Source organism: Sarcophilus harrisii, chromosome 2 (assembly GCF_902635505.1).
Source record: "Sarcophilus harrisii chromosome 2, mSarHar1.11, whole genome shotgun sequence".
Taxonomy (NCBI): domain Eukaryota; kingdom Metazoa; phylum Chordata; class Mammalia; order Dasyuromorphia; family Dasyuridae; genus Sarcophilus; species Sarcophilus harrisii.
This window is the reverse complement of record NC_045427.1, coordinates 380,074,231-380,096,283: the sequence shown is the minus strand read 5'-3', so window position 1 is coordinate 380,096,283 and position 22,053 is coordinate 380,074,231. Positions and strand designations below refer to the sequence as shown.

General features: G+C 31.0%; 1 protein-coding gene across 3 annotated transcripts in view; it reads right to left on the bottom strand.

Annotated features, from left to right (window-relative positions):
• TCERG1 (transcription elongation regulator 1) overlaps positions 1-22,053 on the bottom strand; it is a 65,986-nt gene that overhangs the window by 7,472 nt on the left and 36,461 nt on the right. For all 3 annotated transcript variants that reach the window (XR_004232131.1, XM_031953483.1, XM_031953484.1), the window contains 9 exons: positions 20,952-21,064; positions 19,644-19,732; positions 15,664-15,824; positions 13,642-13,698; positions 13,318-13,384; positions 11,247-11,382; positions 10,368-10,457; positions 7,700-7,818; positions 4,506-4,656 (listed from right to left, as the gene is read on the bottom strand). Coding sequence is in view for 2 of the 3 variants with exons in the window: in XM_031953483.1 (XP_031809343.1) it covers positions 4,506-4,656; positions 7,700-7,818; positions 10,368-10,457; positions 11,247-11,382; positions 13,318-13,384; positions 13,642-13,698; positions 15,664-15,824; positions 19,644-19,732; positions 20,952-21,064 (983 nt within the window). In the remaining variant the exon portion in view is untranslated. The remainder of the gene's footprint in view (positions 1-4,505; positions 4,657-7,699; positions 7,819-10,367; positions 10,458-11,246; positions 11,383-13,317; positions 13,385-13,641; positions 13,699-15,663; positions 15,825-19,643; positions 19,733-20,951; positions 21,065-22,053) is intronic.

Sequence of the window (22,053 nt, the reverse complement as noted above, 5' to 3'; positions counted from 1 at the left end):
GTTCTTGACTGAGATCTACCAAAGCAAAGATGAATTTTTTCTTTGATGAATAACATTTAAGACAAATTAGGATAATTTATATTATAATTTTATGTCTTAGATGTTTCCATAAAGTATAAAATTTTTTTTAGTATGAAATTATTTTGATCTAGGATCGATTTTTTGCTAAAACCTTGTAATAAGTTGCAGTGAAATACTTATTAGTTTGATACAATGGTAATAACTATTTTTGCCATTATAACAAATAATAAAATATTTCTCTTATAATATTAACAAGAAAGCTAAATAAATTTCATAAAGTTTTATAGACAAAAATCCAACAGAATTATCAGGTGCTTAAGATTCTTAAAAAGAAAAGTGATGGATAAGTAGGAGAAGGGGGACAGATGAATAAAATAGTTCTACCTCTATTTGGTCAAATTTCAGAATTTAATGAAAAATATATTCAAACCCTGATTCTAAATGACAAGCACAAACCAAAATTTATTGTCTGCCACAAAGTATACTAACAGAAAGCTTGAATTACATTTTTTCTTCCTTCCTATATTTTCAAATATATTCTTTTATCACTACTGCAACTCAAAACAGATCATGAACTAACTTTATTTTATAAATACCAAATTAGACCACAGATATTATTTAAATAGCATTAACTTTTAATAATGTTACAAACCATCTTTTTCCAAAAAGGAGAAGGAAAAAATGAGGTATGTTTATGCCCTTAGGGGGAATTACATACCTCACTCTGTACTCTCATTCTGAATATCATTCAAAGCAGCTTATATCTTTTGGACAAAAGATCTTAAAACTTCCTTCAGAACCTGTCAACAGCAGGTATACATCTCCCCCAGGTATTAAATATGCATAACTCTCAGACCCCATTATCCCAGGGAATGAGAAATCAGGAGTGGAGTCAGGCCTATTTCATCATCAAATGGAGATGTGTGAATACAAAAATAAACAGTCCCCACCACCTTATATACCAACCTTCATCACCTCCATCCCACATTCTCAGTTATCATCATAGAATTAAAAATTTGATATTCACATATGAAACTAGGTGCCTTTCTAGACAACTGAGAGGTTCCAAGACTCATTAAATAAACTATAAAACAGATTTTTCCATGTAATAGAGTGAATAAAAGAACAGAACCAATCAGCTGCAGGCATTTCTACTACACAATGACTCATAATTAAGTTTAGATCAATCAAAAGTATTAAAGATCATTTACTCAATAGAGACCAAGAAACCATTTATTGATAAAAGTTTAGCAAATCAGTGATGTTAATCTAGTTTGCCTTTTATGAATTTGACAAGATAAACATAAAACCTATGTGAAACATTTCACTACATGAAAGTTCTCTTTCAGTATAAGTTCAGTATAATAAAACATGCAAACAGTATCAAACATGAATCTTTCTAAGCCATAGAAATTTATACAAATTAAAAACACTTTCAAATAGCCTAAATGAAGTCGATAAAGTAAGGGTATTAGGTTTTGTTTTATTTTGGTGATTTTTTTTTTAATGTGTAATACACAACTAAGAAATAAAAACTATTTGCAGTAAAATGCTGCCTCCTTCACAACAGGATTAATCTTTTTTCTTTTTAATGAGTCAATTGGGGTTAAGTGATTTGCTTAGGGTCACACAGCTAGGAAGTGTTAATTGTCTGAGGTCAGATTTGAACTCAGGTCTTCTTGACTTCAAGGCTGTGCCATCTAGCTGCCCCCAAGCAGGATTAATCTTGACTGGTTTTTCTAGGCTCTATTCCAAGGGAAAGAATTACTTATACAGCTGGTAAAAATTACTTATATTGCTTGCTGTGATTCAAAAATTATGCCTTAATGTCTACACAATATACTTCTCAGTAACAATGAAGTGAGTTCTCTCACATTTTTCCCTGAGATTTTCTTTGAAAATGGTTACATTCTTAGTATCTATTTGAGTAAAAAAGGAAAGTTCATCTTTGCATGACAATACCAATTTTTATTTAGTAAAAAAAAGACATTGAACAAATTTCTGACTGAAAATAGAGCTGTTTTACAATGTAAGAGACTAATGGTATATCTGAAGCCAACCCACAATTCTAGAAGTCTTTATTCTTGAATGAGATGTACTATAAAATTTACTAGCCAATTACTAGGCCACAATTTCACCAAATTTGGTCAGTGTTCATAAATAATTTTAAGGGCATTGTTCCTTGAATTAAAAAAAAAAAAAAAAAAAAAAAAAAAAACACCCAACTATTTCAATGATAATTATGGTTAAAAAAAAAATCTACATTTTAAGGGTATTTCCACAAGATTAAAAAAAAATAATAATAATAAAATAAAAACCACATAATTAAAATGCCCATTATTTACAGTGATTCTATAAAGGTATTTGTGGTCCACAAAGCAAAAGCAAAATGGAGAACATCTAGAACCACAGGATTTTTAGGGTTTTTTTTTTTTTGTTTTGTTTTTTTTAATTACAAGAGGGTCTATACACAACCCTCCATTTCATCAGCAAGATGATTTTTCTCAGTGATTCTAAATTAAGTCAAAGTATAAACCATGGAAAAAATTTTTGGAACATGGCTATTTTACCTATCTAAATTAATTATTTTAATGCCGCAAAGCAATGACACCACAGTCTGAAGATGAAGTAAAATTGTAAATGATTACTGCCAAAATACAAATTTCTGTTAATTGTTATGCTACAAAAAACCTAATAAAATTTATTGTGAAAACAAGTGCAACTACATATTTTTAAAAGAAAAATGTCAAAGTGGTTAAAAATACTGTTAAAGTATTTACTGACCTTGCTTTTCAAAATATCAAGGTGAAACCTACTGTATTAAAACCCTTACTTTAAAGATTTCTGTATAGAATCCATACTTAATAATTAAATTTGCAAACTTAATATTGGCTGAGAAAGCTTCACTTCATCATTTGCCATCTTATTTTTAATAATACAAAACCAAAATCAGAATTTAAAGAATTAAAATTTTAAAAGCAAAAGAAAGTAAGGCTGAAAATATTTTAGGTGTATTTAGATGTAATGTCTTTTTAATTTTTTTTTTTCAGTTAACACATTCTGGGCACAACTCTCATCACTTCACAAGGAAAAAAACTAAAAAAATGTAAAGTACCGGAACTGCGGGAGGCTAAAGTCACCACACAGAGATACCAATTCTTTCCTCACTAGGGAATCCCATAATACTTTGCGTGTCAGTGATTGACAGCTGTCAGACTGAACTGATTGACAGGCCGCACAGCACAAAACTGTAAAGTCTATCCACTTGTTATAAAACAGAATACATAAAATGGTTACAAAACGTTTTTAGAAAAAGAACAGTACTTTTAAATGCAAAAAGAAACAATCAACTTATGTAAGAACAGTCATGCAGTATCAAAACAAACACAGTTTATCTTTAACTATATATCTAAAATTCAAAAGTAATTTAACAATTCGATAGGCATGGTTCCAATATAGCATATAAAATGTTTATATAGTACATAATTGTGTATATTTCCTCTGGGAAGCATAATCATTTACAGAAAGTGTCAATGGTAAGGTACTTCTGAACAGTTTTACTTTGATAGAAGCCCAATAAAACAGTTAATTAGGAAGACTCAAATAATTCTGACAAGAATAACTTATCTAGAATTTTCATTTAAACAAGTATATCATTATCATACTGTTTTATTATATATCATAGTGTTATTTTCTATAAACAAAGCTGCTTTCTTCTCATCATCTTCTAATAGACCAAATTTGCATTACTTCTGCTTTAGAGAGTGTTAGCAATTTCAAATGTCAAGAATGATTAGGCTCCAGAGGTAATTTTTCTCCATTCACACAACATACAGGGACATGAAGGAAGGTGGCTGCATGTTTTGATGATACACTACTGATGCCACCTCCCTGTCAGTCTGCCTTCCCAGTGGTGAGTTCTTGCTCCACACTTGACACTGCTGTCAAATGACATTTGGAATTCATTAAAATTTAATAGTCGACCTTTAATTTTGATAAGCAGTAATTTATATGTAAGATATATTTACTGAAAGATTAAGAAGTCTCTAAAATGCTACCTTTTCACAGGAAAGGGAAAAAAGTTCTTTGAAATTTAAATGTTACCAGTTATAAAGAATTCTGAAATTGAATTGCTACCACTGAGTAAGCAGGCATGAAAATAACTAGTGCTGGGTATTCTGGATTTAAAAAAAAAAAAAAAAAAACCTCATTTTCATCACCTTAAAAATGTCACTAATTGCCTTTAAAAGACTAAATATTAGACCAATTAAAACTATACAATATAGCTCACTTAAGTTACTAATCTATGTAATTCTACCTGTAGAGTGATTGGAAGACATATAATGAAATTTCAAAAAGCCAAACTGAATCTATAAAACTGTTGAACTAGCCCATAAATTGAAGTACTAGAAACCTAGCACCAGCTTAGTTACTAACCATTCATACTCCCATCAATCACACCACTGGAACTAAAATCACCTTACCTTCTCACCTCTCGTCTTCGAGTCTTCTTTTTCTTTCTTTCTTGCAGCTGCTACAAATTCATTAAATAAGGCCTCTCGATCTTTCATCTTTTCAATTGCTTTGAATCTGGAGTCTTTAGCATGCTTGGCTGCAAATTCACTAAAAGTAGCTCTGTAACAAAATGGCAAGTGTGCTAATTTGATAGAGCTGTTTTTGCTGGTGGAAATTTCTCTATATTCCAGAGAAATGTGGTCCCCAACATCTGTCTATAATGAATAAATAAATAATAAACACTGCACTACCAAAAGTAGTAAATAGCTAGACAGCAAAAATGCTGTTAAATAATTACGAACTGTTCAAACATTAATACAAAGGTAAAAACTGAAGCACACCATAACAAAAGATATGCATTTGATATATGTCAACAGCTCATAAGATATTAAAGTTGGAAGGAATCTTAAGAGATCGACTGGTTCAATGAGCTAATGTTTACAAATGAGGAAACTGAGGCCCAAAGAAAGGAAGTACAGATAACAAACTAGATTGAAAATAAAAAGTAACTTTTGTATCTTATATACATTTAAAGAGGATTGACATGAATTTTGAAACCTTCACCTTGTAGCAAAGAGTAGAAAATGAAAGAATGTTTTCATGGATAACACTGCAATCACCAACCTGTACAGGTGTAGAAAAAAAAAATGCAGCTTATACATATTTCATTAACAGCCAACTTGTCTTGAAAGTGGCAGTGAGAAACTCAAGTGATGATAGAATTCTAATGAGAACAATAAAATAAATTTTCCTTTATGTGCAAAACTAAACATCTATTACATCTTATTGTAAGATAACTAATCCTATAGACTTTAGTTGGCTAATTTAGAAATTTGGATTTTAAAACACTAACCAAACATTAGGAATCCTATAATAATTAGCACAAAGGCTAAAAATTTCAATTCTTTTCAAAGTCTCAATAAGACTTTAGTAGTCTTTCATGTATACCAATATTAAAAAAAAAAACAAAAAAAAAAACACATTATATAATTCAACCTTTGGACCACAGGATAGATCTGATCTGAAAAATGAGTAAGATGTATCTGAAATCACCATAAAGTTTTAATTAATGTAACAAAGCTATGTTGCAGCAAAAGTTCACCAGAAACAAGCAAAACCAATACCAGCTTTCCCACTGAGTTTCGAAAAAGTAGGGACAAACAGATAACAAGAAAATTAATTCTAATTAATTAAGTTTTAAGATTTTAATATTTATACAACTCTCTAGAACACTACATCATGTGAAAAAAAATAGAGTAGTAGAATTCATATTCCTATAAATATTAAAAAAGACCATTTTAAAACAAACATGGAAATCCCCATTAAAAAAAAAAAAAAAAAACTTGTGTAAACTGAGCTATCCAATAGGAACCAACAATCATCGCCTTTGAAACCCTTAGTTAAAATGACACTACATTCTGCACTACAAAGTAAAGACCATATCTTTCAAAAGGTTTTCTGGAACACAAGGCAAACTGGGTTTTGTGGCCTATTTTGTTAGCAGGCCCAATATACCATTTGAGAAATGGAGTTTAAAGGAACTCTAACAATGGAATGAACAGTAAAATTCGTTCAACATCTCCACACATAAGTACTAACTCACATAGTCAAAGATTAGGTTTTATAGTGGAAGCAGGATAACCTGTCATGCAAATCTCTTTTCTTGACCTAATAAAGAAGTCATATCAGTGTTATGTGAGATAGGTGAGGCATTGATTTTTCAGTTGTGGAGAAAATTTATTACAATATCAGAAACACATCAGAATACTGGAGTTACTTATGTCATTCCCCAAAGTATCACTTCTCCCATAACCAAATACCTCAAAGGCAGCAAAAAGCAACATTTTCTTATCCAATATCATCTTAGCCATTCTTGGCTTCCTCTCCTCCTCACTAAGTTTATTCTAAATCTTATTTAGTCCTCATTTCCACCTCTTCACATGTTGTAACGAAGGAAAAGAATTCTGGTAGCAATTAGTTGAGGTACTTAATTTTTGTTAAGTTATGAATACCTTATCTTTCAAGAAATCTGTATACTAGTTAGAGATATTTCTAATTCTAACACTAATGTTCCAATTTCTGACTATTTTAAATAACAAAAACATAGATTATTTTCTTAACATATGTATAATCAATATTGTGTTCACAAATAACTGAAACATGTATATCAAACCTACGATATAAATTTGAAATTAAAGCATATTCACTCAATGTTTTCAACAATAAACATTATTTTGCAACCCAATAATTGTACATAATTTAATGAGAAAAGTTTTCCTTATTACTGTTCTGTAAGAAATGACCAACAGGATGATTTCAGAAAGGCCTGGAGAGACTTACACGAACTGATGCTAAGTGAAATGAGCAGGTCCAGGAGATCATTATATACTTCAACAACAATACTAGATGATGACCAGTCCTGATGGATCAGGCCATCCTCAGCAACGAGATCAACCAAATCATTTCTAATGGAGCAGTAATGAACTGAACTAGCTATACCCAGAAAAAGAACTCTGGGAGATGACTAAAAACCATTACATTGAATTCCCAGTCCCTATATTTATGCACACCTGCATCTTTGATTTCCTTCACAAGCTAATTGTACAATAATTCAGAGTCTGATTCTTTTTGTACAGCAAAATAATGTTTTGGTCATGTATACTTATTGTGTATCTAAGTTATATTTTAATATATTTAACATCTACAGGTCATCCTGCCATTTAGGGGAGGGGGTGGGGGGTGGGGTAAGAGGTGAAAAATTGGAACAAGAGGTTTGGCAATTGTTAATGCTGTAAAGTTACCCATGTATATATCCTGTAAATTAAAGGCTATTAAAAAAAAAAAAAAAAAAAAAAAGAGAGAGAAAAGTTTTCTTAAGATAGTATTTCATATGAATTAAAATTTATTCCTTTGAAGAAGTTCTAAAAACTGAATAAAGCACTTTCCTCAGCAATAATTATCTACATATCAGTCAGCAATTGAAATTTCAATGCACTCTACAGCAAATGCATTAAGTTAAAAAAGGAACAAGCACACAAAAATTTTTATAGCTCCTAAAAATTCAAGATTTCCTAATTCATACTGATACTTTTTTAAAAATGATACTGAAAGAAAAAAAGATGATTATAAAACTATTCTCTTCAAATGGAAATGACCCACATACCTTGGATTAAACTTTGCTTCTTCCATCATTTTCTTGAAATCTTCCTTTGCTTGCATAATTTTGTTTTTCTTTTCCTTTCGTTCTTCTTCTGCTCGAGTCTTCACATACTGGTCAAAAACCTATAAAAATGTTAACCAATTTGGTAAGTAATATATAAATGTTGATAAGAACCATCAAGCTAGTTGACACCTCATTTACTCCCTCCAACAAGAAAACTATTCTGATAACTCCAGCTGCTAGTGCCCTCCTCCCAGAAATTATTTTGTGTTTAATTTTCTGTGAACATGCTTTTCCCCTTACCCCCAACAGACTGTAAGATCCTTGAGGACAGGGGCCATTTCATTGTCACCTTTGTATACCCAGCACATAGTAGATCCTTTGGCTCACTGTAAATGCTTGCTGAATGAATAAATGACAAAACTGAACAAATATACTTCAAATGGCAACCTCATAGTAGTATTTAAAATATAAATAGAATGAAAGGCAATGAATAGACTAAAAAATGCACTTTCATAAACATGAAACTGAACTACATAAAACTTTTCCAAGAATTTGTCTTGTAAGTCTTTGAGGTGTGTTTTTTTTTTTCTCTTTCTTTTTTAAACAAATTAATACAAGATAAAGTAAAAACAGCTGAAGATGTATTTTGGGATTCATTACATAAGTTCACTATATTTCATCTATTTACCAATTTCTGTATTACAGAAAATATTAACATACAAGTGAATTTTAGCGTGACATAATGTGCTAGATTTAGAGAGACAAAACTAGCTTTAACTCTCACCACTAACATTTACTTATTGTGTTGTATGTCTACAAGTCAACTCAAACTTTTCTGAGACTCAAGTAATAACTCTAGTCTTTAAGTAAATCCTTGATGAAGTTAAAAGAATTCCAGTAATATAGTATTTGGCTACTTGCCGATATAAACATAATTACTGCCCAACAGAGCAAAATAGAAGCCAGTGTGATCTGGTAGAAAGAGCTATACTAGACATCAGCAGGATCTAGGTTTCTGCTGCTAGGAGGCCTTAGGTTTCAGCTCTCCCGATTTAGTTTGTTCATTTGTAAACCAAGGGAACTTAGATTAAGTAATCTCTAAAACTAGAGGCAGCCATTGATGTAATGGGCAAGGTATTACATCTAGAGTCAGAAAGATTTGAGTTCAGATTCAGATTCAGACACTTGTTAGCTGTGAAACCCTAGGGAAACTCTGCTTGCCTCAGTTTCCCCAATTATAAAATGAACATAATAGAAACACCTACCTAATAGGGCTGGTAGGGAAGACCAAAACAAAATAATATTTATAAAGTGCCTGGCAAAATCTAAAGCACTATATAAATGCTAGCAAGGAGGAAGAAGAGAACAAGGAACCCTTTGTGTTTTATGTCTGTGAAATATATATAACTTGGGGAGATTTGCCAAATTTAGAGTTAATTCCAAATTGTCTTGCATGTTTCAATATTAGATGCTTTATCTCTTCAAATACAACCAAATTTAAGGGTATATTATCATTAACTTCTAACCTTATCTATAAAAGAAGGATGTAGGAGACTGGAGAAATATTTCCATTGTTAAAAGCAGATACATTTAGTTCTTCCAAGCAGAAACAACTTTTTGATTAATACTTTTTTAATACTTACATTTCCATGAACTTATAACAAAAATCATACAAAGAAAGACTCCAGGAGGATTGAATTTTGTGTTATATACACCATGGAATAATTGAGACATATAATACATTTACCAACTATAGACATAAAGCTTTTCCTAAAAGTGGAAAGAGATCTTAGGGAAACTAGCAATAGTCACATAGCTACTACTTAAAAAAACAAAAACAAAAAAAAAAAAAAAAAAAACTCTGCCTGGAACATAATTTCAATACTACATTTTCATAGTTCTCTCTTATATCTCCAACATTTTGCTCTCTGTTAAAAAGCATGGACTGTTAAGTCCATATCTGAGAAATCAAAAATCTGGCTTCCATGAAAAGAAAAAGCTATGTTTGCAAACATAGGGGCACAATTGTTCAAAACATAATTCTAATCACAATTTTTTGATAAAATAATTGAAGGCAAGACCTACAATAATGATGCTTCACAAAAACAAACTGGTGAATATTTTTAACGTTAAAGAAAACAATATTGGGAAGATCTATTCAAATCAGATGTTATTACAATGGGCAGAACAATGAGTTCAAATGTTTTAGAAGACAAATGAATGAAAATGTCATCAAAACATTTGTAATAAATACATCATCGCAAGTGGCAAGATGTTTCTAGGAGATACTTCTAGTCCATACCATGGAAGTGAACTAAATTTAGTCAACTATCACAATTCATCTACCATGTAAATAAAGAGAATGTTTGACCTAAGGGTGCATTTGGAATAGTATTTTTAAATACAGCCTGGCTGTCATAAGGAATCTTAAAAAGAAAGTATCCAAATATTTCCCAGAAGAAATCCTCACAGGTTGCTTTGCTATTTTTAAGAAAATAGAATTATAGATGTAATTTTTCTTATATGGAGGGGAAGTGCAAAAATTCCTAGGACTTTTCATTGGGAAAATCAAGGGGAAGAGGGAAGAACACATGGATTACTTTATATTCCATTACTTTAAAATTTGTTTCGTCTGGGGGATTTAACATGTAAATGAATTCCCATTTACCTGTTTCCTCTCTTTAGGATTAAGAAGTAAGTAACGTGGATCAAAAACTATCTTGTGCAGCTCTTTCTCCCATGTTGAAAAAGCAGAAACCTTTAAAATAAAAAAGAGTTATTGCGTAATCATTATATTTCTTCTAAAATATAAGGGTATTATAATTTTCTTGAAATCTACAGGACATCTGTTTAAAAAGAAATATGACAAAAACTACACTGAAGTTTCCATCACTAATAAATGACAAACAGTGGGAGGTGAGCAATGGCAAATTTCCCACTAATTGGCTCTGAACATTTCTATATAATTATATAACCGTAATACACAGCTAATTAAAATAACCACTACTGGGTGACATTTTAAAAATCAGTACATCAGAAAGAGCCTTGAAGATTTGTATTTTGATTTCCTAAGCTTGCTCCAATCTTTTACAGAATAGGTAATGATTTAAAATTTAACAATTTTATTTCATCAAATTAGCCTCTGAATAGAACCAATAGATTAAAATTCCTTCTCAATTAAATTAACAAAACTTCATATAATATCAACAATTCTGCTCTAAGCAGAAGTCATTACAAGTAAGGTCCATCTCCTTCAACTGTTGCAACTATTCTGATGTTAATACCATTTTTAAATGAAATGTGATATTTTAATAACCTAAAGTGAATAAACAGTTTTAAAAAAAAAGATGTTAAAGAGAACAGTAAAGCATAAAGTTAAATAAACTTTGCCATGAAAAGGTGTTTCAAAAAGACTATTATGTGCTATGTTTGTCCCTTCTCCCCTCATCCCCACCAGGATCACTAACCTTGAATATGACCTTTTAGCAAGACATATTATATTACTTATACAAAACAGAAATATCTCCCCCAAAGATTGTTTTCTGACCCCTCTCTCTAGAAGCATGTCCTTGAACTGCTTCATTCGGGCCTCCAGAGGGACAATGGCCCTTTCTCGGGCAGCTTTAATTTCAGCTTCCATGGCAGCCTCTTTCTCCGAATCAATGTCTTTGTTATCATCTTTCCTGTAAGAATCAAACATAAAGCCATCAACTGAAAAGTAAATTATTAATTCTAAGTTAAAAGATAATTCTCAAAAAAGAGCATAATTTTAAAGAATATACTTATTAAGAATCAAGAAGTTTCTTAGTTAAACTTTTTACAGGTCAGTTCCCATCAAAATATGAAAGGGGAGTAACTTGTGGTTAAAATAATGGTTCCTTATTAAAATGAATACACTGTAAGACTGACAGAATGCTATCACTATGCACTCAGCTCAACATCAGACTTTGTTAAATTAGAAGATGAAATGTTCTCTCTTTAAGAAACAAAAGTTCAGTCAATTTTCAGGTAAAAAACATTCTCGGTTAGGATTAAAAAAAATAAATTGTTCCTATAGGGATTTTTAATTCACTAGGAAAAGATATATTCCTAGTTCCTTCAAGAAAGATTAATTCTCAGAATTTTTCATATTACATGTGACTAAACTATTAAAAAATGGAACATCTAATAATAAAGCTTATTTGTGCCGTTAACATTTTGAAAGTTTTTATTTTACACTTCTATTTTTATACAGATACCAACAACTCTGACCACATGAATAAGTTAGCAATAACTTACCTGGCACTTCCATTACTTTTTTCTGGGCAAAGAATTAGAAATATATAACAAGGGCTAGGGCCCACAGATTAATGGTGTCCAATATACAACTGTATAGATTAGAACTGTTTAACAATTAACTCAACTATTCTTTGTCCCTACAAAAATGGACACTAAAAGATCATTTGAGGAAGTTGTTCGCTCAACTACATATACCAAATAGAAAGATGTGATGCAGACAATCCAAAACAGATAATCTAATACCTACCTCCAGTTTTAATATGTATTAAATGATTCTGGGAGAGTAGACTTAATTTATTAAATATTAAGTTTAGATTGCATTTCCTTGTTATATATTGCCAATTTAAATGAGAGAGTATGTATGAGGAGAGAGTAAAATATAAGCTGCCAAAGGAAGGTGAACCTAATGATTAAAAAATTACCTAAGGTTAACAAACATAGAAAAAGAGCCAGTCAACTATCATTAATGTGTTACATAGGGATCAGCAAGAAGACACAAAGCAAGCAGAAGACATGTCCTTGTATATGAGATTACTTTAGAAACTATGATGAGCTAAAACTCAACACTAGTTAACATAAACATAAAGAGCAGAGCTTAAACAAAAATGATTCCTGTAATAATTTATTTTAAAATTATTTTTCTTTATAATTAGGAACAAAAGGCCTCGACTGAAGACTTTACCACAATGTATCATGAGGATGTGAAGGTGATCTGGGGTTCTGCAACAACTTTTTCTAATTGAAAATTCCAGAATATAAATTTATTATAAATAAAAGTAAATACAAATAAAATAAATAACAAATATACAATAAAACTAAATAAAAGTAAACTATCTTCTGAGTCAGGAAACATGCATTTAGCTCCGCCTCTAATTAACAAAGCAGATCAGACAAATCATGTGGTGACAACTTTATATGACAGCATTATCCATCTGCTAGATTACCTCAGCCTCAATGGCAACCCAAAGCTACACATTCCAAGATCTTTTTAAAATCTCCTTTCTAATAAAAACAAAAATCTAAACCAATTTCACCCTTAGTTACATGATTACTTCACGGACAATAATATTCTTCTCTCTTAGAGTATGAGGGCCATATTAACATCTAACCCATAAAAAGTATTTAGATAACCAAAACTTGCTAAAATTTTGCAAACAGGGTAATGCACAATTACTTAATTAAAAAAAAAAAAAGAAAGAAAAAGAAAAAAAAGGAAAAAACCTATCATGAGATAGGTCTGGCTATCATTCATTTTTTTTAGCAATAACTTGCTTATTATCTTGCCTATTAAAAACTGCATTTTCAAATGAGGAAGTGGGGGAAAATCTGATTTAACTTACTTCCGCTTTTTAGCTTTAATTGGTTCATCTTCATTTGCTTCTTCTATTGATTCCTGCTCTTCTTTAACTGCAAGATAAAAATTATTATAAAGCTTTCCATAAAACAGTGAACAATCTACATGTTTATACATAAAGTCTCTTTTTTGAATTCCTATTTGCATTCCTTTCCTAAAATAAAAGACAAATTTAATATAGTTATAGGTGTTCAATATACTTGTTCCTAGGTTAAAAGATCATTTTGCAAACTTAGGACTAATTCTAATAAGGTCAAATTGCTTTAATTTCACCCTCTTATAAAATTGCAATTATATTCAGTTCACTCACTTGCACTCATAGAGAACTGCCACTTTTGGATAGATAGCATGGTCGGAGTCTGGTGCCCTGGCAAAAAGATAACAAATATGTCATCTATAAACATAACATTTTTACTATTAAAACTGACTTGTCAATCCTTTCAGTAAAGAATGGTATTATTGTATCTTTTCTACTTGCCTAGCCTTCTTCTAACATTATATTTAAAATTAAATTTTTTTTTTACCCAAACTTCAACATACAATGAAAACCTTTTTTAGTTCATGGAGATGTTGTAGTAGGTGATTGTTTTTAGTTTACTGTGATTTTATTAGAACTATAAATGTTATTTATCACGCAAAGCATCAACTACAAATGCAAAAATCACTTTTTAAAATGCACTTCATTTACAAAGACACTACGGTCCATTAAAATTCAAATATATAAAAACAATCATATTTGAAGGAAGAAAGGGTTCCAAATTTTCTTAGCAATTAGCAAGATGTGCAACAGTCTCAAGGAAATCTGAAAGGAATTTTGGAAGCAGGAAATTACAATAAAATTTCTGTATAATCCATGAAATTGTTCAACCCTTCGGTACTACATGTCTTACAATTGGTTTTGTTTCCAAAACACTGAAAGATAATTCCACCAAGCAGTGAGGTCATTCCTTTAAATAAATTCCTTTAAAATTTAAAATTTAAATTCCTTTAAAAGTAAAGTCTAAAGAATTCATAAAGCAAAATGAAGTTCTGAAACACCAATTCCTACACCAAGGTAAATAGAGATATACGTATTTTTAAGGGAATGTTAAACAATTTAACAAACATTTGTAAATGCTCAAGATTATTTTTTTTATTTCATTTTCTAATAATGTGTATGATATAAATTTTAATGAACTGTTTCAATGAAATATCCTTCAATTACAAAAGACATACATGAAAACATGTCAACATGAAAAATGTTATCTATATCCAAAGGAAAAAAGTGGAATAAAAATGTAGATTGAATCATACTATTTCCACTTTTGGTAGAAGGAAGAGGAAAGCGGGGTTTGTGAATTTTTTCCCTTTGTTCTGTTTCTTCTTTCACAACAAGACTAATGTGAAAATATTTTTTTAAAAAATTGTGCCCCGCGGGCCTCTTCAACAATGAAATGAATCAAATCAGTTCCAATAGAACAGTAGTGAATTGAACCAGCTACACAGGTTCTCTGGGAAAGAACTCTGGGAAATGAGTATGAACCACTACATAGAATTCCCAATCCCTCTATTTTTGTCTGCCTGCATTTTTTGATTTCCTTCACAGGTTAATTGTACACTATTTCAAAGTCCAATTCTTTTTGTACAGCAAAATAACTGTATGGACGTGTATACATACATTGTATTTAACATATACTTTAATATATTTAACATGTATTGGTCAATCTGCCACTTGGAGGAGAGGATAGGAGGGAAGGAGGGGAAAAATTGGAACAAAAGGTTTTGCAATTGTCAATGCTGAAAAATTACCCGTGCATATATCTTGTAAATAAAAAGCTATAACAATAAAAAAATTGAGTCCTTTTCCTTTTAAGGTACTTTATTTTCCAAAATGTCATCCTCTATTTCATTTATTGAATTCTGAACTAAAAAGACCTAGGAGCTTCAGTGACTGATTTTCTAAATAAAAAATATATATGTTGAAACAGAATTTTTGGATTACTTTACAATTTTTACTTCTATTCAAAATAATTTAAAAACCTCAGTGAGTAATAGTCTAACCTTACTAATAAGAACTATTCATCAAACTACAAATATATCTTGGACTAAATATTAGCTAAGGTAATTATGTTAAAAATAGTAAATTAATATACCACCAAACCCAGTCTTTATTTCACCTAGAGAGAGGAATGTGTATACACTTTTTTTAGAAATATCAATTCACAAAGGCAAAATTTTTAACTACTCTAAATGTTTATGTTCCTTGAAAAAGTGAAATTTATATTTAAAACAATTTATATTCTCCCAAACTATGAGAAATTACTTTTTAAATATTAGAGAACTTCACACTCACTTAGTTTTTTTCCTTCTTCCATTCCTTTCTTGTGAGGAGGTTCCTGAATAATTTTGTCAACATCAGCCCTTCCAATTAGATCATCGGGTCTGTCCCACATAGAGAGACGAGTTGTAGGGTTATAAAAGAAAACTCGCTCATCGCCAGTCCAAACAACACACCTAAGAATGAATTCAAAAAGTGATATTGAAACCTTCTTTTTAATGATATTTTGGGGGGAAAAAAATCATTTTTCTAATCTAACTTCCTAAATACAAAGAACTAAACATGGTTTTTTGAGTAAAAGACATGTTTAATGTCTAACATAAAAGTAACTGTTACTTTCTGGGGGATGGGGGAAGGAATAGGAGGCATTAAAAACTTCAGGTTAAAACAAAAATTGTTTAAACATAATTACTAAAACAATCTAACTTTAGAATACTAAATTTAAAGCTCTCTCAAAAGTACAGTGTCAACTATGGAGGAACATAATTAAACCATGAAATGAGAAGCTTAAGAGTGCTGACAAACAAATGAGTTCATTTTTTTCCCAAAAAAATCAGCTGCCCAAACGTAGCCTCTTATTGGAAAGTCGCTCTCCTCTCTGTCACTATAAAATGGAAGAGTAACAGCCAGGTGGTGAAGTGGATAGAGCACTAGCCTTGAAGTCAGGAGGACCCAAGTTCAAATCTGGTCTCAGACACTTAACACTTCCTGTGTGACCAGCAAGACACTTAACCCCAAATGCCTCAGCCAAAAAAAAAAAAAAAAAAAAAAAGTGACAAAATGTACATATTATACAAAATGTAATACATACTACATTAAGTATGTAGTATGCTCAATATTAACCATCAAGTATAACAGGAAGAAAACATTCAATATATAAATAATGATTTAGAAATCTGCTGAAAACCACTCTAAGCATACTTTAAGAAATTGAATCTTATGACTCTTCAGAAACAAAAATCTTTTCATTAGAATATTTCAATGCCTCATTTATAAGAAGGATTATATTATTTCATCCAGAGACTAAAATGTATCTCGTAAGAGATAATTTACCATAAAATCTTTGGCAATCAGTTACAGGCAGGTTTAAGCATTATCTTTATAAATAACTACTTGATATTTTCATCCTTCTAAAATAAACCTTACCTAAGCTGTTCCAGTTGATAGAAGACTGATGTTAATATTTCTTAGTAAAATGTAATTATCAATATTATTGAACTACACTTTCATTTTATTCAAATGTGCTATTACACTTATATTAAGTCTTCATAATGACCAGTATTTCTGTCCAAGGAAGCCCTCTGGTGGCAAATGTAAGGTCAGACATTATCATGGAATTTACAGAGGGACATATAATGATCGCAGGGTAGAACTGAGCGCCATTCCACTAACAAAAGTATAAAAATGAGTACAAGGAAAAGGCATTCCATTTGAAGCTTTCTGTAATAATATGGATAAGTGATTTCACTTTTTTTATCTGAATTCTTTCCACTATTAACATCAACAAATCAATCACCAAATATGTATTAAGCATCTATCATGTACCAGGCACTATGGGATACAAGTATCAATAAGGATTCTTAAACACAATAAGTTTGTGTTACAATAGGGAAGAAAACAAATATGTATAAAAATATTTTTAAAAAATAAATGTTAAAAAGTATAATTCATTCAAATATAATCAAAGTAGACAAATAATTGAGGTAGTTTGGAAAGCAAAGATAATAACTGTTGGAAAGAACAGGAAAGACTTCATGCAGAAAATGGCACTTGAGCCATGTCTTGAAAATACCAAGTGTCTCTATGACTGAAGTAAAGAGCATATGTCAGGCAGGGGAATAGGTAAGAGCAAAATATAGAGAAAGGAGATGGAATGTCTAAATCAAGAACAGAAAGAAAACCAGATTGGCTGTATCACAGAGTATAGGAAAAGAAATTATGCTCAAGAAAACTGAAAAAAAATTGAGGCTATACTGTGAAGGACTTTTTAAAAAAGCAACAGAGAAATTTTAGAATCCAAGAAGTCACTGGAGTTAGCCGAGTAGGGTGTGAAAAGGCAAGGAGAACAATTAAAACTGATGTAATAATCTAAGCTAGAGGTGATAAGAGTATGAATTAAGGAGATATCTATGAGTGAATGAGCAAAGAGATAGGATGGGAGAAATAGAGTAGAAAGAAAAATGGGAAACTGACAAACTATATGTGGAAAAAGGAAGAATAAAAAAATACAAAATAATACAGATTACAAAACATTGGAAGGATAGCGGTGCTTTCAATAACAAAAATAGGGAACATAAATATTAAAAATCTATATTTTTAAAATCAGTTCAACTCTGATTAGTAAAGAACTGCATAAATAACAAGCTAGAAAGAAGTACAATACATAAAGTCAGAAAGTTCAGAGATCAACTCCTGCTTTAGATGCTTACTAGATATGTGACCTCCAGCAAGTCACAAAATAACTCTCACATTTCTTCATGGTAATTGTGGATAAATAATAACATCTATCTTTATGTGAGAATCACATTATTTACTATATTCCAGACATTTTCTTAAATGCTGGGAATACAAAGAATGGCAAAAATTGTCCCTTGCCCTAGAGGAGCTCACAATCTAAAGGAGGAGAAACTTACAAACAAGATACCGATAGAATAAATTAAAATCAACAGAGGGAAGGTACTTGCATTTTGGGGATTCGGGAAAAGCTGTGATGTATACCATTTAGAAAAGTAAAAAGACAGAAAAGGTAGGAAAGAAAAAAGTTGTGAAGGGCTCTAAAACAAAGAGATGCTCTTATATTTGACTACATAAGTAACTAGGAGCCTTTGGAGTACAGTTAATGGGGGTAGGGAGAAAGAAGTGATCAAAATTTTGCTTTAGAAAGTTCATATATGTTGTTGTTATTCAATTATTTCAGTTACATCCAACTTTTCATGCCCCCTTTTAGAGTTTTCTTGACAAGCAAACTAGAAAGGTTTGCCATCTCCTTCTCCAGATCATTTTGTGGATGAAGAAAAGGGGCAAACAGGGTTCAGTGACTTGTCCAAGGTCATACAAGCTGAGGCCAAATGTGAACTCAGAAAGATGAATCTTCTTGACCTCAGGACCAGCACTCTATTTACTGTGCCACCTAGCTGCCCAAGATCATATATGACAAACATGGAATATTAATTTCCTTTCATTTTATGTTATGTGTGTGATTGACTTTTATTTTTAATAGTATTTTATTTTTCCAATAGTTTTTTTTTCCCCCCCGCAAGGCATTTGGGGGTTATATAACTTGCCCAAAACCAAAACAGTTAATAATAAATGTCTAAAGGTCAGATATGAATTCAGGTCCTCCTGATTCCAAGGCCAGTGCTCTATCTACTGTGTCACCTAACTACCTCCTGGAATACTAATTTTCAAAAAGAATATAAGAGAATATTCAACATGAAAATGATTCTGAACCTAATCCAACTTATAATTTAAAAATTCCTCCTTGAATTTTTCAGATTTCTTCCTCTTATGTTTATTTGGGTTTAAAAATTTTGGCTTTCTAATTTTTTTAATGTGCAATCAATTCCCTAATCTTCATTATTTTGAAAGTCTATGTTCTCAAGGATTTAACTTTTCCTTTGAAGACTACCTTAACAATGTCCTAGAAATATGAGTTTTCTTTCATTTAATTTCTGAAAATTCAGAAGATAATGTCAAAATCTGGCAGTCTCAGAATGATCATTCTGAATGAAAGAAGTCACTACACACTAGTACTAGGGTGATAAAAGTTCTGGTTATGGAACTATGTGGCTCTTTGGTATTCTAGAGTTATTAAAATAACACAGTTGGTACATAATTAAAATAATTTTCAGAATTGAAAATATGCCTTTCCCTATAAGAAAACAAGTTTCTTAATGTGGAAGGACCAAAAAAATAAAATAACCTAATCTATATTAGAAATATAACAAAACATAAATAAAATCAACTGCTCATTGTAGATTAAAATATAGACATACCAAGGAGTACCAGGAATGGGTGTAGTTGCTACTGGCTTTGCTTTCTGGGCAGCCTTTTCTTCTTCTGTCATCTCTTCTTCTTTGGGCTCCTAAAGAAAAATGATTCATAACCTAATATCGTCACTTCCACTTAATTCGTAATATTAATTTAATAATATTCAAACCATAAATGTCTATAAGTTTCATCCCTGGGCTATTCTTGATAATTTGAGGAGAGCTTTAAATCATAGTAACTGTTTTAACACCCTATCATATTCAGTCTGCCTTGACTACCAACCATACACCTGTCATTTTCCTGCCCTGCTCTCCAGCAACTGCTGCTGCTGCTGGGCACACTCTGAACTAGATACCATGTCCTGGAAGAACAAAACCATTGTGCTTTGACTGATATATATCCAGAAGAAAACAAATTTCCAACTGTTTCAGTGCTGCCATGGTCTTCCCTTATTATACTGTCATGTGTATCCCATCATTCCACTTCCCATTTTTTCACCCTTCCTCTGGGAATAAGAATTAAAATCAAGATTATCATGGTTGCTAGAAAGGGCATATGAATTAAGAACTCTGTGCAACATCCCTGAGACTTTACAGATCAAAAAACCTTTCCCGAGCTTCCATTCCCCCCAGAAGTATTCTCTTTTCCATTAGAATATAAGCTCTAAGAGAGCAAGGATTACATCTCTTTCCTATTTGTCTCTCCCAACAAAAAGAACAGAGCTTGAAACCCAGAAAGTACTTAACAAATGCTTTTCTTATCTAGGGGCAAATTTCTTCCCTCCAAAATAAGAGACTATAATAGGTAGTCCTGACCCTAAATAAAATGTACCTCAATTAGAAAGATTTTAGTCCAGAAGAAGCCTAAAAAGTCTTTCAGTCTAAGCTTTTATAAGAAATCTGCTTCTCCTTACTGGAGGAGAAATATTTCCAGAGAAAATAGCATTTTATTGAGCTATATACTATCACTAATTACAAGAAGGGAATAATAGCAGAAAAGTAAATTAATTCAATATTTACCAGTTGTGCAAAATAATAATTTTGTAATATTATGATACAATACAATATTATAATTTTATAATAACATCCATTTGGAATAAAAAGAATTATTTTTTAAGAAAAAATTTCCAAATGAAATCACAAGCATAAACTTTTTCAATTTCATCTCAAATTTATAATATTCAGTTCAGTCACATCAAGCATGTTTCATGTCAATATAAGAACCATTAGGCACCTATATTTTACAAATGCATATATGGAAAAGTATTCAAAACATAATTTAATCTTACACTCATTTGGTTCATAGTCCTTTACCTCCTTGATCTCTTTTATGGGTTCTTCTTTGGGTTCCTCCTCCTCTGTCTCCATTGGTAGAGGTTCCTCAGGAGGCTCTTTGATTGGCTCTTTAATTTTTTCTTCTAATTTTTCTATAAAAAGATATTCTATTAAAAGTTTAATTCCCTTCAATACAGATATAGTGGAGTTTCCAAAGTGATTTATTTCAATCTTAAATATAAAACTTTATAGCTTAATCTTGAAGAGGCCTTCCAAAGTAAGTTAAGGTATATCAACTTGAGAAGATATGCCATCAAATCAGATGGCAAATAGCTAATAATAAAAATTATTTTTAATAATACCTTTTTATTTTCAAAATACATGCAAAAAAGTTTTCAGAGTTCACCCTTTCACAAGCATATTTCCAAATTCTTTTCTCTTTTTCCCCCACTACCTCCTCTAGATAGCAGGTAATCCAAAATATGTTAAACATATGCAATTCTTCTATACATATAAAAATTATTTCTTTTGGGCATATTACTCAACAAATCTAAGACACTAAGTTCTAGTTGCATAAAATGACCTAACAATTATGTAGTTGTACTGCTCAAGCACTTCTGACAATTTCCATCAATGTATCAAAACCTTGAGATTTATTTAAAGTAAAGACAATGTAACAGCATTTGCGGGAAAAGCTAATAGGGCAGTTGCAAAAATATAGACTAATACACATCAAAATCATAACAATACAGTGAATTCATCTTTACTCATTTAATCTATGTTAATATTCTCTTTCTTATACTTCTCTTTGCTGCCCACTGCATCTGGTATTGTTTACATATATATATTACAATGACCCTTACCTGGCCCTTCTCTTTTTCAAGTAACAATGAAGGAATATTTGTTTAAAATTCTTGGTATAATTTTTTATACTACTTCACAGAAGTCAGAAATTCAATAAGAATAATTATGGTTAAAATGCTACCACTATAAAAATATTAAAAGAATACAATATCTTTCTCAATTATAAAAATAATCTTACCTTCCTTAACAGTATTAACTTAATTCTGCTGTAATGATGATTTAAAGATGTTTTATGAAGAAAAGTTACAAGTATTCCAATTTTAGTTTTTGACAATAA